The sequence below is a fragment of the Cygnus olor genome, chromosome 4 (assembly GCF_009769625.2).
Source record: "Cygnus olor isolate bCygOlo1 chromosome 4, bCygOlo1.pri.v2, whole genome shotgun sequence".
Classification (NCBI taxonomy): domain Eukaryota; kingdom Metazoa; phylum Chordata; class Aves; order Anseriformes; family Anatidae; genus Cygnus; species Cygnus olor.
In genome coordinates, this window is record NC_049172.1 from 61759801 (window position 1) to 61774514 (window position 14714).

Below are 14714 nucleotides of genomic sequence, written 5' to 3' on the forward strand. Positions count from 1 at the left end.
AAACATCCACTGCTTTATTTACAGGGCTTCACTGCAACCATATTTTACTATCATGAGACATTCCTTCACCAAAAATGTTGTTTCTAATCACAGAGTAAATTAATAAGATTGAGTGACTACAGTCTAAATCTTTTTTAAACTAATCTAGTCAAATATGTGCTACCATAACTAGGCCATAGCAGTATATGCTGCCGTGCAAGAGACTAGGGTTTAATTCTTGGATTCTGCTTCTCACTCCATGAGCAGGAGCTAGGAGCACTCCAGAGCTGCAGCCTCAACCCTGGGAGGGATGGAGCCTTGTGTCATTCAACAGCAGTGACCCCCACTGGCCAATTTAAGGAGAAGCATTGAGGGGCTCTAAAAGGAGTCACTTCCAGTCCTCCTCAGAGGTTGGTGGTCATTGCACGGGAATTAGTGAGTGGAGGTTCAATGGGGTGCACTCGGTGGGGTCTTCAGCTTTTCAGTCTGAGGAGCAGAATCCTCTCCGGGGAGGAACCAGCATGTGCGCTTCCTGAGACAGTATTTTTGCCTGACATAACTCTAAGCAGCAGGATTGTCAAGAATATATATATTATATACACTTTTCAATGTCCTGTAACTAATGCTGTGATATCTATCTCTTAAATAGAATGAGGGAAAACTCCACTAACCTCAATATAATTATAGTTTAATTCCCAGAGAGAGAGAGAGAGAGAGAGAGAGAGACTCAGTGTCATGGAGAGAAACATAAGTGCAAACTGTCCTCTCAGTGGGTGTCATTAAATTAAAGGAATAATATTCGAGAAGAGTCAGAGAAATTAGAGAGGGAAAGACTTACATGGTCATTGAGCATCTTCCCACTGATGCACGAATGTTCCCTGCCCTGAGTTTTTTCCCTGTCTACTGTTAGGTGACCGGAGCAGCAAAGCTAGCACTTTCCACTGGGGTCATTAGTCCTCAGTCTGTAGTTCTCAGCAACAGGAATGTTGTCTTATCAGTGGGGGTTACATTTTCGGTTCCTTAATGGCATCTTAGTACCCTAGCACTTCAGAGTGGCCTAAAGCGATACTCTTCCTTTCAGCACTAGCAGCTATTAAGCATATTTACCCCTCCCAATCATTTGGACGATGCAATACATGTTTAATTCTTTTCCATGGCCTCCTCCCCAGCCAGCTGCTCTAGCCCCATAGCTATTTTTGATGCACTTCTCTAAGTCTCATCCAAGTCGCTGACCTCTTCCTGGTATGGCAGCACACAGAACTTGAGGCAGCATCAGGGGTCCGTACTCAAGAGCACTGAAGTTAAAGGAACTGTTGCCCCCTCGGTCTGTGGCTCTGTATTACACTCACTGTGGTCCTTTTTGCCTGACGTATCGCTGCACGCTCCGATCCAGTTTGCTGTCCTCTGCCAGGTTTCTCTTGTCGTTAATGCTCTCGCAATGCAGTGGGGTCAGGTCTGTTTCAGCAGTGCACGCTATAAGTTTTCTGCTGTTTAGGGGGATGAAATGAATTAGAATAAACTTTTGGTTACAAACACCTTTGTCTTTTAAACTTCTGGGTTGCAAAGCTATGTGTGAGTTTGATTTAACAAAGTCTTTTTTGGGTATGTGGAGTAACAAAACGTAGCGAATGCAAAGAAGAAATCATGTAGCAGTATCCATCTACTCACAAATTTTTCACATAGCACAGGCTGAAAATGTGATAAAAACATTCTTCTGTAGCATGTCAGCCTTTGCTAAGGGATATCAAGATACAGTGTAAATAGAGGCAGTAATTTGTGTTGTTTCATGGGGAACAAAGTACATATCAGATTAAAAAGAAACAACAACACCTTATTATATGCAAACACTTGTCTTCTGTTTGCTTTTTACAAATGCTTTTACATTCATAAGGAGGAACAGATCCTTTAAAATATGAATCTGTTGTTCTCTAGGATTCTGTGAAGGGCTTGTTAAATCAGCAGTTACAAAGCTAGACATCTGGAGTTACTGCACTTTTACCAAACGTTACCTGATGCCCTGCCACCTGAGCTGCATGACAAGATGCATCCCACATACTTCTTGTAGTGGTTAGCACAGCAGCCTGATTTTCCATTGAACAGAGAGAACAAGGGAGCTCTCTGGCTTTGCACCTTTGCTTTCCAATCTCAAGTTTGCACCTTTCTATCCCATGCTGGTTAGGTTTTTTGCAGCAAATCTGTGATGCACTGGAGTACAGTAGGCGGTTTACTTGTTTTCATGGAAGGACAATTTGTACTTAAAGTAGTGATTAGATGAATTCTTTCTTTCTTGCATGCTTCAGTTTTTGATGACTACTAGCTTCATCAGTGTAATTATAATTAGCACTCTTCATCTTCCTTTTACGGTACCAGCTGGACAGATTGGTCCTCTTACTGCACAGATTGGCGGCAGGGTTGCCTACATGGAGTTAGGTGACAGGCACCATGAAATAACAGATGGTAAATTCAGGGCTTGTTGGCAATCAGCAGGTTTTTGCTAATGACTTAATTAGCTATGCAAATTGTCAAATCAGTGTGAACATTGTTTTTATCGAAAACTTTACCTAAATTAATTACCATAATTAAGTAGCAGAATGTCAAGTATATTGGACGCGTAAAAGGGCTTGGCTGGCTAAGGATAAGAGAGTTACCATCTTTATTAGAGTGCTGTGCTCCACATTTGAAAAGTCTGAGGATAAGAAATGTGGTTTCTTTTAAACTAGTTTTAAAATACGCATATCACAGAGTTGCAACTGAGAGGCACCCTGGTGCCTTTTCATATGGCTCAGGAAAAGAAAGCCTGGATAAAGGCTGAATATCTCAAGCAGGAGTTTAAGGCAGTTTCAGAGCCTGCTTGTTTTAAAAAACAATAAAATTTAAAAAAAAAACAGTCTACCTGTTTTTCAGTTCTGGGGTATCTGAGATCCAGAGCCGTGAGCATGCTGCTAGAGAGATGAGTTACAGTTTTTCATTTAAATTAGAAGTGAAATGTAAGCCTGTCTCCTGGTTCCTACTACGCAGGAACTTTTAACTCTGTTGTTCAAATATCACAAAATTAAAAGATGCAAGTTCTCTAACATAATTTTTTTAAGTTGATTTTTTCTCTCTCAAGGTTTCCATATAACAAATATTGGGTGCTGTTCACAGGATGTGATGGTGGTAGGAGAACCAACTCTGATGGGAGGCGAATTTGGGGATGAAGACGAAAGGCTTATCACTAGATTAGAGAATACACAGTATGATGCAGCAAATGGCATGGATGATGAAGAAGATTTCAACAATTCACCTGCACTGGGAAATAACAGCCCGTGGAACAGCAAACCTCCTGCTAACCAGGAGACTAAATCTGAAAACCCCACACCACAAGCTTCCCAATAGGTTATTCTGCAGCAGTAGCCACTGCGATGTACGTCAGTGGGTTACTAATTACTGTTTCACAACATTCGTGAAAATAAATAAATAAATAAATAAAAACCTTTCAATGGATACAGTATCTATTTCTAAACTAAAGCTATCTGATTTTTTTTAATTAGGGAAAAATCTTTTATAAGCTTCCCTATACATTTCTTGGAAGCTTTCACATACAACATGATACTGGCACTGACCTCAATTAAAATAATTGAAAATTAAATAGCATCTCATGGCAAATCTCTGACAATGCATTCTATTGGAGGGGTTGTTTTTTTCCTCATCAAACAATGGCCATATTTTAACAAGTCATCAGTGCTCAGGATCTCATTAACGCAACTATGTAAAACTTTTTACTATTGTAATATATTTTCTGCTTTTCAACTTGCACCTGAAATTTCTTGTTTCAGAAAAAAAAATATTAAAAAACACAGCTTTTAAGGAAAAGTAATTTAAAGTAACTTTTGTTCTTTCTTTAACTTTTCTTTCATTGGTTAATCTTTTAAAGGATCCAGCATTTTTAATTTACATTTAGCTGATGCCAGTAGATACTCTTTCCATCATTTAATAAAAATGCTGAAACAAGAAATGTCTTTTTTTCATCGAAGACATGAGAAATATTTTTATGTGGAAAAAGACACCCAGTCCTATGAGAGTTTATGCTTTGTAAAATTGCTGTTGATCCAGATATTTTAAAGCCATGTAATCCATTAACTTTGTGGGCAGCTTAATAAATCTAAAACTTTTGTGTTTTTATTATTGTATCTGAGTTGGCTTTGTTGTTATTTCTTTTCATAGTATATTTCTTGTATAATATTTTTGTAAAGCCCTCAAACCATTTTTTTTTACTTTTTTCCCCCGATTCTGGTGTATTTATGTGAAACTTTATAAAAGAAACTAATTTTTTCATTTACATATTAATATGTTCAACTCATCATGTAAAGACACAGTGAGTCAGTGTGTTATATAATACAACTGTATTTTATGTATGCTTTGCCAATAAGTGTGCCAATAAACTGTGTTAACAAATGTGCTCTTATATCCTGCATTTAGTTCCTTGCGTGCCAAAGTCATACGCCCATGTGCATGATCATGCACCAGGAATTTTTGGAATTGGTGTTTCACTGAATTGCAACCTTTTTCCAGAAAAAAAAAGGACAGGCTCGAGTTTAGGTGCGAATTGCCTGGAGCTCAATTTGGCTAGCTGCTCTTTTTTTAACATTAATGACGTGTAACACCACAGGTCAGGAACGGCAGCGAGAGCCACGCACAAGGGAGAGCAGGGCATCCAGCAGGAGCACCTCCATCCTGAACTTTGCACCCCTCGCCTTCCAGGGCCGGGGCTTATCAGAGCAGGGATTTCCACTCTGCTGAATTCTGTCCGATAGCTTCACAACGAATCCCTCAGCTGGGGCTGAGAGGATTTAAAAAACTCTGCTTTCTTCCCTTTCTATGAAACCAATTGTTCGTGGGAGCAAGTCTCTAAAGCAAGATCTCTGGGCTGGTGCAGCCTGCTCTGAATACAGCCTGGCGTGCACAGCCCCTCGGCTAAGCTTAGAGGCACAGGGGGCACGTGCCCTCATCCCCATAAAGCTGAGAAGTCCTGCGAGGGGCACCCCGCGGGTGACATAACGCATACAGGGAGGGGAACTACCGACACAGACCGCTGAAAGTACGTGATCCAGCCCTTTGTGCAGGGTAGTGATGTGTTGCTTATAAGTAATGCTATACTTTTAATATTACAGGCATTATAAAAGCACCTGAAGATCTCTCTGTGTCTGTTTTGTTTTTCTGACTTTACATATACTCAGAAGCCAGTCTAGGGAAATGTGTCTCCCAAATGTACACACACATGTTTTTTAAACATGTTTTTGAGGATGTGATTCCACCAAATAGTTTTCAAACCACCGCTGCATTGCCATTTGGCTCCTCAGTGGGAAATGGCTCCACAGTGCCCAAGGAACAAACCTGAGCCTCCAACCTCAGCATCGTTCTGCTGAAAGCAAAATCCTTCTTCGATGAATTTCAGCACCTAGGGCAGGCCCCTCAGGAAGACAGCCTAAAAGATACTCCCGGTTTCTCTAGGATCTAAGCCCTCAGTGCAAAGCATATCACTTGTAGGGTAGAATTTATAGCCAAATAAATAATAAACATGGACTGACTATATCAGCGTGGCCAGCAGTGTTGCTCCTTCATAACACTTGCAGGGGGTAGGAAACTGTAGGTCTATCACTCAGGGACTATATCAGCACTGATTTTTCCATGTAAATAATTAAAGTCACACCGTATTCCATTAAGGGATCACTGACTCCTATATAGCTGCTATAACATTACAATTATACACAGTAATTCTAATGTTCAAAAACACTAATCATTCATATTACATCTCCATGAGCACACTCTCAAAGGCGTTCCTTATTATTAATCTTTCAAGGCTGGCACTACTATTTCAATTTTTAAAAGATTTATGATGTCATATTACTCCTGTTGTTTCAGTAAATAAACATAAGAACATTTGAAAAATGGGGAACAGACTCCTTAGAGTGCTGTCCTTGAATTAATCTGGAAGGACACTTTTTCCATATCTCCTCAAAAACCCACTCTACAAGCTATCAATCCACCCTATTGTGGTTAGGGTGAATAACAGATGGGGCTAGCTGATTTTATTTATTCAGTTATTCATAAAAGGAAATGTTCGAATGGGCTGGTTTAATGAAGTGGCTGGATATGTACAGCAGTTGACCACGCAGTCTCTTCGTTGCCTCCTCCTTCATCCCCATGCCGTGGGCTGTTGCATGGGCTTTTCTTACCATGCTTCCAATGACGTGGTAAACTCTTTAAGACCAATCCCCGATCCTGTGTCTTCCTATGTGCTTGCACCCTGTTCCTGAGAACATATCCTATGGGTTAGAGGATTAAGCCACAGCATTTACATTAAGTACTGGATTTCTTGCCTTTTGGTTATTTTATTTTTTCAGTGACAGTGGTTTTTGTGTTCTCCTCTACCATCTCATGTGGAGAAGTGGAAAAGGTGACTAAACACCAGAGGCAAGTTGAAGTAACAGGTCCATGAGTGCTGAGGTCGAGCTCAAAAACGAAATCTTGAAACCAACAATTAATTGTACTGTAATCTAATCTCACCACCTACAAGAACATTGTAGCTCTTTTAGAATTTGGAAGGAAATAATGTTGTTGACACTTTCCCCTGGGGAGCCATGCAATTATTAAAAGGAGGAAGGAAACTTATCTTGTGATGCTGAAATACTTTCAAAGAGAAAGCTCTCGTTTGTTTTAGCTAAATGGAGGGAAATACTGGCCCTGAGAAGTGCCCTCTCAAATCAGAGGGAGGAAATTCCGCAAGTTTACTTAGAAAAGCAGGATCATATAATTAGTAAAGTGAGCAAGTAAGAACACTGATAACTAAGCCAGTTGCTGTTACAAAGGACTTAGACTGTGTGAGAATCATAAGAACTGGTACCTTTTGATTATATCACTTTGTTTTGGGGGTCGTTTTGTTTTGTTATCTTTTTCCCTTGGGTCAGCAAAGTTGACTTCTCAGGGAGCTTCCAAGTCACCAGCTGGTCTCACCAGCTGCGCCTCGTGAGGACATTTCACTTCTTAAGACTTCTCCTTTCTCCCTCTCAGAACAAGCAAAAAGCAGCAGTATTTGCAGCTTTGTGGTATTTTTCAGAAAGAAAGTGCCTTCAGGTCCCACCATCTTTGCATTGGTACGTGTGAATGTAATAACCTCCTAGGATAATTCAGTTTGCAAGGGGCTTCAAGAGGTATAACTGATGTTTGTATTCGTGCAGCATCCTAGGGCTCTGTGAAAGTCGTAAGTAACTATTTTTCAACCACCGCCCTGGAGAAGGGACTACTCTTGTGCATTTGCAAAGCCTAACTGGCTTGCATCCCTGGGGAACTGAGCTGAAGTACCCATTACTAGAGAGATGCCAAGGTAATCGGTATTGAAGTATACAGAAAAAGAAAGGGGCTGAGGGAAAGGAAACTGCTGAATGAAAAGGCAAAATACGGAGTATTGCTGGGTGTTCTGTAACACCAGCGTGGAGCAAGGTTCCTTCCCCTAGCCTTTGCTGCGAAACATCATTAAAGGAGTCTAAACGATGGAACCAGCCATGAGAAGAGACTAAATTTTGCAATTTCATGGCCTTCATGAAAATCCCATTTTAGCAAAGGCAGGATGAAAGAGAAAACATGAATGATTGATATTAAAGGAAACTCAGTTTGTTCCTAATATATCCTGGAGAAACTGCTAATGGAAATTGAATAGTCCTGAAAATATTTCCTGAGACTGCAACTCTGATCAAGTAGCCCTATGGTGATATATTGCACGTCCAAATTAAAGCTGCCCTGGGGCACAAGTAACCCCAGCAGCTGGTTTTACTGTGTAGGACTGGATGATATGTATGGTTTTTGTAGCTTTTTGACAGCATATTTTTATACAAGGCTAAGGCCTGAATCTTCTCCTATGTAAGAGGAGCTCCTGAATATTTAACATCCCATGGAACTGACGTTACTCCAGCATATCGTTATGCTTCTATGAGGAGTCTGGTGGTACCCTAGCATTGCAGATTGGCAGATGGTAACTTTAGCTTGAGAATCACTTTTGGAAGTCTCTAAATTTATGGACTATGCTGCTGTGTTTCATGAGAAGATATTAATTTCCACTAAATGTTCACAGTATTAAAATCTGTTCTAATTTAGTATGTTATTTTGACAGCAACTAGTAACAGTGCTTTCAAAGGGAGAAACTTTATTAAGAACAATGATGGAGCAATGTAACTGCAGGAGCAATTCTTCCCTGACCCTATGAGTCACTTCTGAAATAAAAGAATTATATCCCTTACATCAAGAAATAATTTTAATTTTAATGGGTCCATGGGTAGTCTTAATCCATAAGTACATTTTAAAACACCATTATGCTCTAAGGATGACATCAGAGGAGAACACACTTGTGCATAAAGACTCAAAAACTTTATAAAAAGCATCCACTCACACCAGAGCACAAACACTCCAGTACCCCAAGAAATGGTGCTTCCACCAGCTCCACAGGGAGCAGGATGGAAAAGATAAGCTTCACTTCAGATAAGTAAATAAATGTATCCCTGATAACTCAGGTGCACGATGCCATCGCTGCACATTAGCAGAGGAGCATGCCTCAGCTGAACCAAGCAGATGCCCACCTGCCACACCTCCATTTCTGTTGGACACCCAAATTTAAGATCCTTTAGGTCCATAACTAGGGTCTGTAATACTTTAGGCTGTTTTTCTTTGGGGGAGGGGGGGGTTAGTTGGGATTTTTTTTGTTTGTTTGTTCATTTATTTGAGGAGAGGGTTGGGTTTTTTTTGTTTTTTTTTTTTTTTTAATTTGTACTTTAATCTATGATATACATATTTCCAGCTGTCTAGGAATCTACCAGTTGAAAGGTGACATGCAAATCGGTCATTAGAGTGTATGGGGGGGGGAGCAGTATTTTATACTATGCTGAAAGGAATTCTATCTCTGGAGATCCTCAAGTTGTGTATTGCCCCAGTTTAATTAATAGCTCTGTCTCAACAACCCTGAATTCATCTGAGATAGTATGAGCAATTTGGTATTGAACAGCTATAATGTATAAGGCTAGTGTCTCCTTTGTAAGTGCATTAGGAGACATTTTAGCAAATGCTTGATATGAAACAGGCATTTAACACTCCTTATCACATTTGACTGCAACTCTCATTTCATCACATAAAGTTTCACCCTCCCTGAGTGATCTCTTGGGGGGTCTGAGTACTGGAAAAGCTTTTAAGAACTGTGTTCAGTGCTTTCAAATGTTGGGTTGGCTTTTTTCTTCTTCTTCTTTTTTTTTTTTTTCCATTCAATTTTCTTTCATCTCTCTTTGATAGCTTACGAAAATTTGTTTGCCCAGAGTTTTTAACCTTCCACCTTCTTCTGGCTATGTGTAAAACAAAATGCAGACAAACCCATCAAAACTAAGGTGGGTTGCTCCTAGGCTGCCAAGAGAGATCAAATTCAGCAGACAGTAGGTGTGAAATTTAGAACTGTGATGGATAACGGGGCTTGTGTAAGTCTTCAACTGTAAACTCCATTTTGAAAGGGAATTTTTAGCTGTTTTCATTGAAATCTCCATTCAGGTTACACTAACCTTCCAGAAGGTGATAATAAAATGTGACCAACTGGGACAGCTACCTTTTCATAGAGTTTTTTTCATCAGCTCTGTGACAGTCTATTCTTAAATCATCTGCTCCTCTGGCATGAATTGCATGCATGGTGTGACAGGGGCTCAGTTTATAGGAGCAGGGATTGCAGCCAGGTGCCCCTGGATGGGGATCAGGATCAGGTGCTGTGGTTCCCCAGCTCTGCAGCATCACTGCTGCATCTCGCAGCTGTCTCCTCCGCTCACCCTTCCGTCAAAGGGGACCAGGAGTTTCAGGTTGGCTTTGTTCAGCAAATTTCTACGTTTTGCTGTTATTTCAGCCTAAGTGCTTAGAGAAACACAACCTAAATGAACTTTCTTTCTCCCAGAAAATTTACGATTTTAAACATGTCCCTTTCCTTCAAGCCAGAATCCCCTTGAGAAGGGCCTAACACAAATTTTAAACAGCAGGATTTGGCTTCACTGTAGATGCCGGCTGCATTCCTGTGAGGGGAAAAAATAACCCTAATGACCAGTTTATAATGAGTGAATGAACAGTGGCACTCCGCAGGGAGTCAACATTTTTAAGCTCAAGATCACGTAATAGTGGGATGTGGGCTTTTAAAACAGAAACAGAGACGTCAAGGCCTGTGATGTTATCGTGAGCCGCGCAGTACGGTCAGTCCTCGGGTGCAGAGGGGAACTGTTGGGGAAGGCAGGAGGGGGCTGTATTGCGATTGCCTGTAAGCCTTACAACAGCCTGGTGCTTCAGAAAGTGGCAATCTAGAAGACGGCAGTTTCTAAGAAAAAAAACACGTACAAGGGAAGAAAACTGTGACCAACAATGAAGGAAATGTCATAGAGACAGGCCTCGTGCAGGCCTTGCCATGGAACTACATGAGCACGTATGTGTAAGGTCAAGACTCCAAAGGGAAACATTGAATTGATTTTATTTGTTTTTAACCATATGTAATAAGGCAGGTCATCACCAAAACTGTTCTGCTTTCTTAACTGCAACAACCTCCTTTAACTGATTAATGGCTGGATTCATTTGAAATAACCTATGAGATAAAATAAGCAAATACATGGAAAGTCCTACCCAGAGACCAGCAGAGCCCTTTGGTTGCACAGAGGCCTGGCCAGCTGCCACAGGCCTTTTTGGGGGGTATTGCACCCCCCATCTCCTCGCCCGCTGCCCCCAAGGCCAGCACCTGCCCAGTGGGAAGGGCTGTGGCACCACAAAACGCCTGCCTACAGGACCACAGGCTGCTGAGATGCCTAGGCCAGCTGTATTCCCCTCCTTCCTGTCCTCTTCACTGAGCTGTACCCCGACGTCGCCATGCTGTCCTTCATCACTTGCTGCCACCCTGAGCTCTACTCTGAAGCCCCTCCACACTTTAGCTGACCCAAGGCACCTGTCTGTAACACCACAAGTGAGTCTCCAGCAGAGCTGTGCCAGTTTGGGTCCCTTTATTAGTGGTACTCAATGCTGTCATGCAGGTATTTCCACAGCTGTGAGTTATTCAACATAAACTCCTACTGAAGTAGAGAATAGGCTGCAAATAACCCACCAGGGAACAATTTCTTAAGTGCTAGTCATCCAGCAAATTCCTTTATTCTTGGTTTTTATAGCAGGATTATCCGATGTAGAGGATATGTCCAGGTTATAATGTATTTGATTATTTATAGCAGATATCTTGTGGAGTGAACTCCATTACAAAATGGACAAGGATTATTGGAACTAGACAGATGTGATGTTAATTTCCAAAACTAACCTCATTTTCAGTGTAGCCTGTGCTATTGCTTACACCCTTGAGAATATCACTTTTCTGGTAATTTTTCAAACCCCCAATTGTTTTTCTACTAAGCCTGCTTCAGCCAGTGATTTCTCTGTTTCCCATATCTTTTCTTCATGAATATTCCTATTTTCTAGTGAAATACTTCCCTCTCTGTACCAACAAATGAATTTCCCCTTATAGGAAAAAAAAAAAAAAAAAAAAGCTCTTTTTTTATTCCCACTCTTCATCCTCCCTTGAGATATGTTTTTAATTCTAGAGAAACCCCTAAACCAGATGTTACCTGGTTTAAATCCCTCATTAAAACACCCTGTACACCACTGAATGGGAAGTCCCCTTTCTACCCTTCCTCCTGCCTAAGCCACTATCCTGCAGTTTTATCCCACAGAGAGACATAGACACATTTCTGGGTTTGTACCATGGCAGTCTGGAAAATGGTAGTTTTATTATTTTTTCTAATGTGCCATGAAGCTGATTTGCAGTTAAAAGTTGGGACCACACAAATTTCTGCACAGACTCTTTCTTCATGCAGTGACCTGTGCTCCATCAAAATGCATGTTTTTTTGAGCTCCCACAGTGGCTGCTGACTTCATGTCCAGCTCAAGCCCATGCTGGGGATGTTAGAGGCACAGCCCTGCCTGCTTTCTTTCCCATGTACTTGTGGACCTGCTGTCCCTTTGTGTAGTGGTATCTCTGTCTCCTCACACCCAGTGGCAGCAAAACCCACGAGCAATCCTTTTGCTATTTGAAATGCTTCGAACTGACCCAGGATTTCTATTGAGGGAGCCTATTTCTTATACCACGGGGGTGGCTGAGCAACAGCTCTGCATTCAGCTTCTCTGCCACCTTCCCACTTTAATAAAAGCTAACCCATTATCTGGGATTCCTGCCTGCAGATTTCAGAGAAGCACACTAACATCAGGCTGGTGTTGGTGCCACCATGACATGACGCTCAGCAAGACAGACCACTAGCTGGTCAGTGAAACCTTAGCAGACACTGTGCCCCTGTATCTGCATCTCAGTCTGCCTCTTTCCTCTGCGTGATGGAGAGACCAGGTCTGGGATGTATATTCATGAAGTTATTCCATAGTGAGCTGATGCATTACAGTGCATTGCCTACAACTGTTTTTTTTGTTTGTTTGTTTGTTTGTTTTAATCCCATGCATTTGTGGCAGCACATTGGTGTGGTTTCAAAGTGCTGTGCATGGTTTTTATTTGTGTGACTTCCATTGATTTTTTTTTCTTTATAGAAACTTTGTAGCTAAATCTTCCAAGTGCCACTTAACAGTGCTAGGATTTCATTCCTATCATCCCTATCCTTTTTTTTTTTTTTTTTTTGTTAGACTATTCAGCCAGCAATATTCAGGGTTTTTCTTAATGCCTTCCATCTCCTCTGCACTGCTGGGAAGGGGCCAGCCATCAGCCAAGCAGCAAGTAAATAGACAGCATGCATTTAGTGTAGTGACGAGCACATATGTTTTTAGTGAAGTTTATTTGCCAGAAGAAAAGTAGTTTGAGAATTCAGGTCAACTTTTGGTGAATCACTTTGAACCAATAAATATAAGAGGTGAGGACAGAAAGATTTCAGAAGTGCAGATAAAATTCCTATCAGATTTTCTGAAACAAATCAGTTCTGTTTAGTTGAGCTAGGCTACTCCTGTTGCCAATAGGACAAACAAACAAACAAACAAAAAACAGGGAGGGAAGGAGAAAAGGGGCAAGGGATTCTCTCACCCCAAACCCAATATCTAAGCCAGAGGCGTGAACTAAATCCCTTCCCTTTGGCATCCATCTCCCCACTCTGCTCAGGCCTTGCCCCACCTCTCCCCATCTCCTGTGCCAAAGGTCCTATTTACAAGCCCATCCATTACAATCTTTTATACCGCTCGGTCCTTCCCACCATGTCCCAGGTTCCAGCTGGAGAATCCCCAGCCTCTGCCATCCCACACCTCTCTTTGTAAAGCTCTGCCTGAAATGCTCCTTTCCCAAACCAACCCAGAGCTGCCCAACCTCAGGCATCTCCACAAAATGTCCTGTTTCAGACATCCACGTCAGAGCATGTACTTGGCTCTTCCCTGTTGGCTGCCTGTGGTGATTTAACACTGACGGTAAGCTAACTCTCTCACTCCCCCTCCTAAGAAGGACAGGGGGAGAAAATATGATGAAAACAAGCTTGTGGGTTAAGATAAGGACAGGGAGACACCAATTATTGTCACAGGCAAACAGACTCAGCGTAAGGGAGATTAATTTATTGCCAACTACTAACAGACTGCAACAGTAAGAATGAAAAACAAACTAAAAACACCTGCCCCCATCCACCCTCATCTACCTCCTCCCCTCGAGCAGCACAGGGGAATGGGGGCTGTGGTCAGTCCATGGCACTTCATCTCCACCGCTCCTTCACGGTCACTCTCTGCCCCTGCTCCAGCGGGGATGCTGTCCTTCCCGAACTGATCCTGTGTGGGCTTCCCACAGGCAGCAGCTCTTCAAGAGCTGCTCCAACACAGATCTGTACCACAGGATCCATCCATCAGGAGCAAACTGCTCCACGCTGGCCCCCCATGGGCGGCAGCTCCCCCCAGACCCCCCGCTCCTGCGGGGGCTCGCCATGGGCCGCAGCCTCCTCCAGGCCACATCCACCTGCTCCACCGGGGGCTCCTCCACGGGCTGCAGCGTGGAGATCTGCTCCATGTGGGACCCATGGGCTGCAGGGGGACAGCCTGCTCCACCAGGGGCCTCTCCACAGGCCGCAGGGGAACTGCTGCTGCATGCCTGGAGCACCTCCTGCCCTCCTTCTGTACTGACCTTGGGGGCTGCAGGGCTGGTTCTCTCACATTGTCTCACTCCACTCTCTCCCAGCTGCTGTTGCCCAGCAGTATTTTTCCCTTTCTTCAATCTGCTGTCTCAGAGGCACAAACAACATTGCTTATTGGCTCAGCTCTGGCCAGCAGCGGGTCCCTTTGGAGACAGCTGAAACTGGCCCTTATCTAACATGGGGCAGCTTCTGGATTCTTCTCACAGAGGCCACCCCTGTGCTCCCCCTGCTACTAAAACCTCGCCATGTAAAACCCAATACACTGCTGAAGCCCACCAGCCCATCTTCACTTCCTAAAACTGCCTCTGACTGTGCTCCAGCAGAGAAAGACCCCAGAGAGCGGCTACACCCACCAGTAGTACAGAATGCCATCCAGACAGGTCTCCAAGGGCAGGAAGGGAGAATTAGGGTGGGGAAAAGCAGTTCAGAAACACTGATTCAAGTTTAATGCACAAGAGGCTAGAGGTAATTTATATTTTGGCAAAAACGTTGCCCTTAACACTTACTTAAGGTGTTAAAGAGCTGGATTCAGTCCTCAGTCTCCATGTTACACAAGGGTTA

At 42.6% G+C, this 14714-nt stretch overlaps 1 protein-coding gene across 14 annotated transcripts in view; it reads left to right on the forward strand.

Moving 5' to 3' along the window:
• The window catches only part of LDB2 (LIM domain binding 2), a 372691-nt gene extending 368282 nt beyond the window's left edge, over positions 1 to 4409 (forward strand). For 8 of the 14 annotated variants that reach the window (XM_040557166.1, XM_040557165.1, XM_040557160.1 and 5 more), the window contains one exon: positions 3124 to 4409. In XM_040557166.1, the coding sequence (XP_040413100.1) occupies positions 3124 to 3354 (231 nt within the window). In that variant the 3' untranslated portion in view covers positions 3355 to 4409. Of the gene's footprint in view, positions 1 to 246; positions 390 to 3088 lie in introns of all 14 variants that reach the window. The other 6 variants (XM_040557170.1, XM_040557169.1, XM_040557171.1 and 3 more) reach the window with 2 other exon arrangements.
• The last annotated feature ends 10305 nt before the right edge of the window (positions 4410 to 14714 follow it).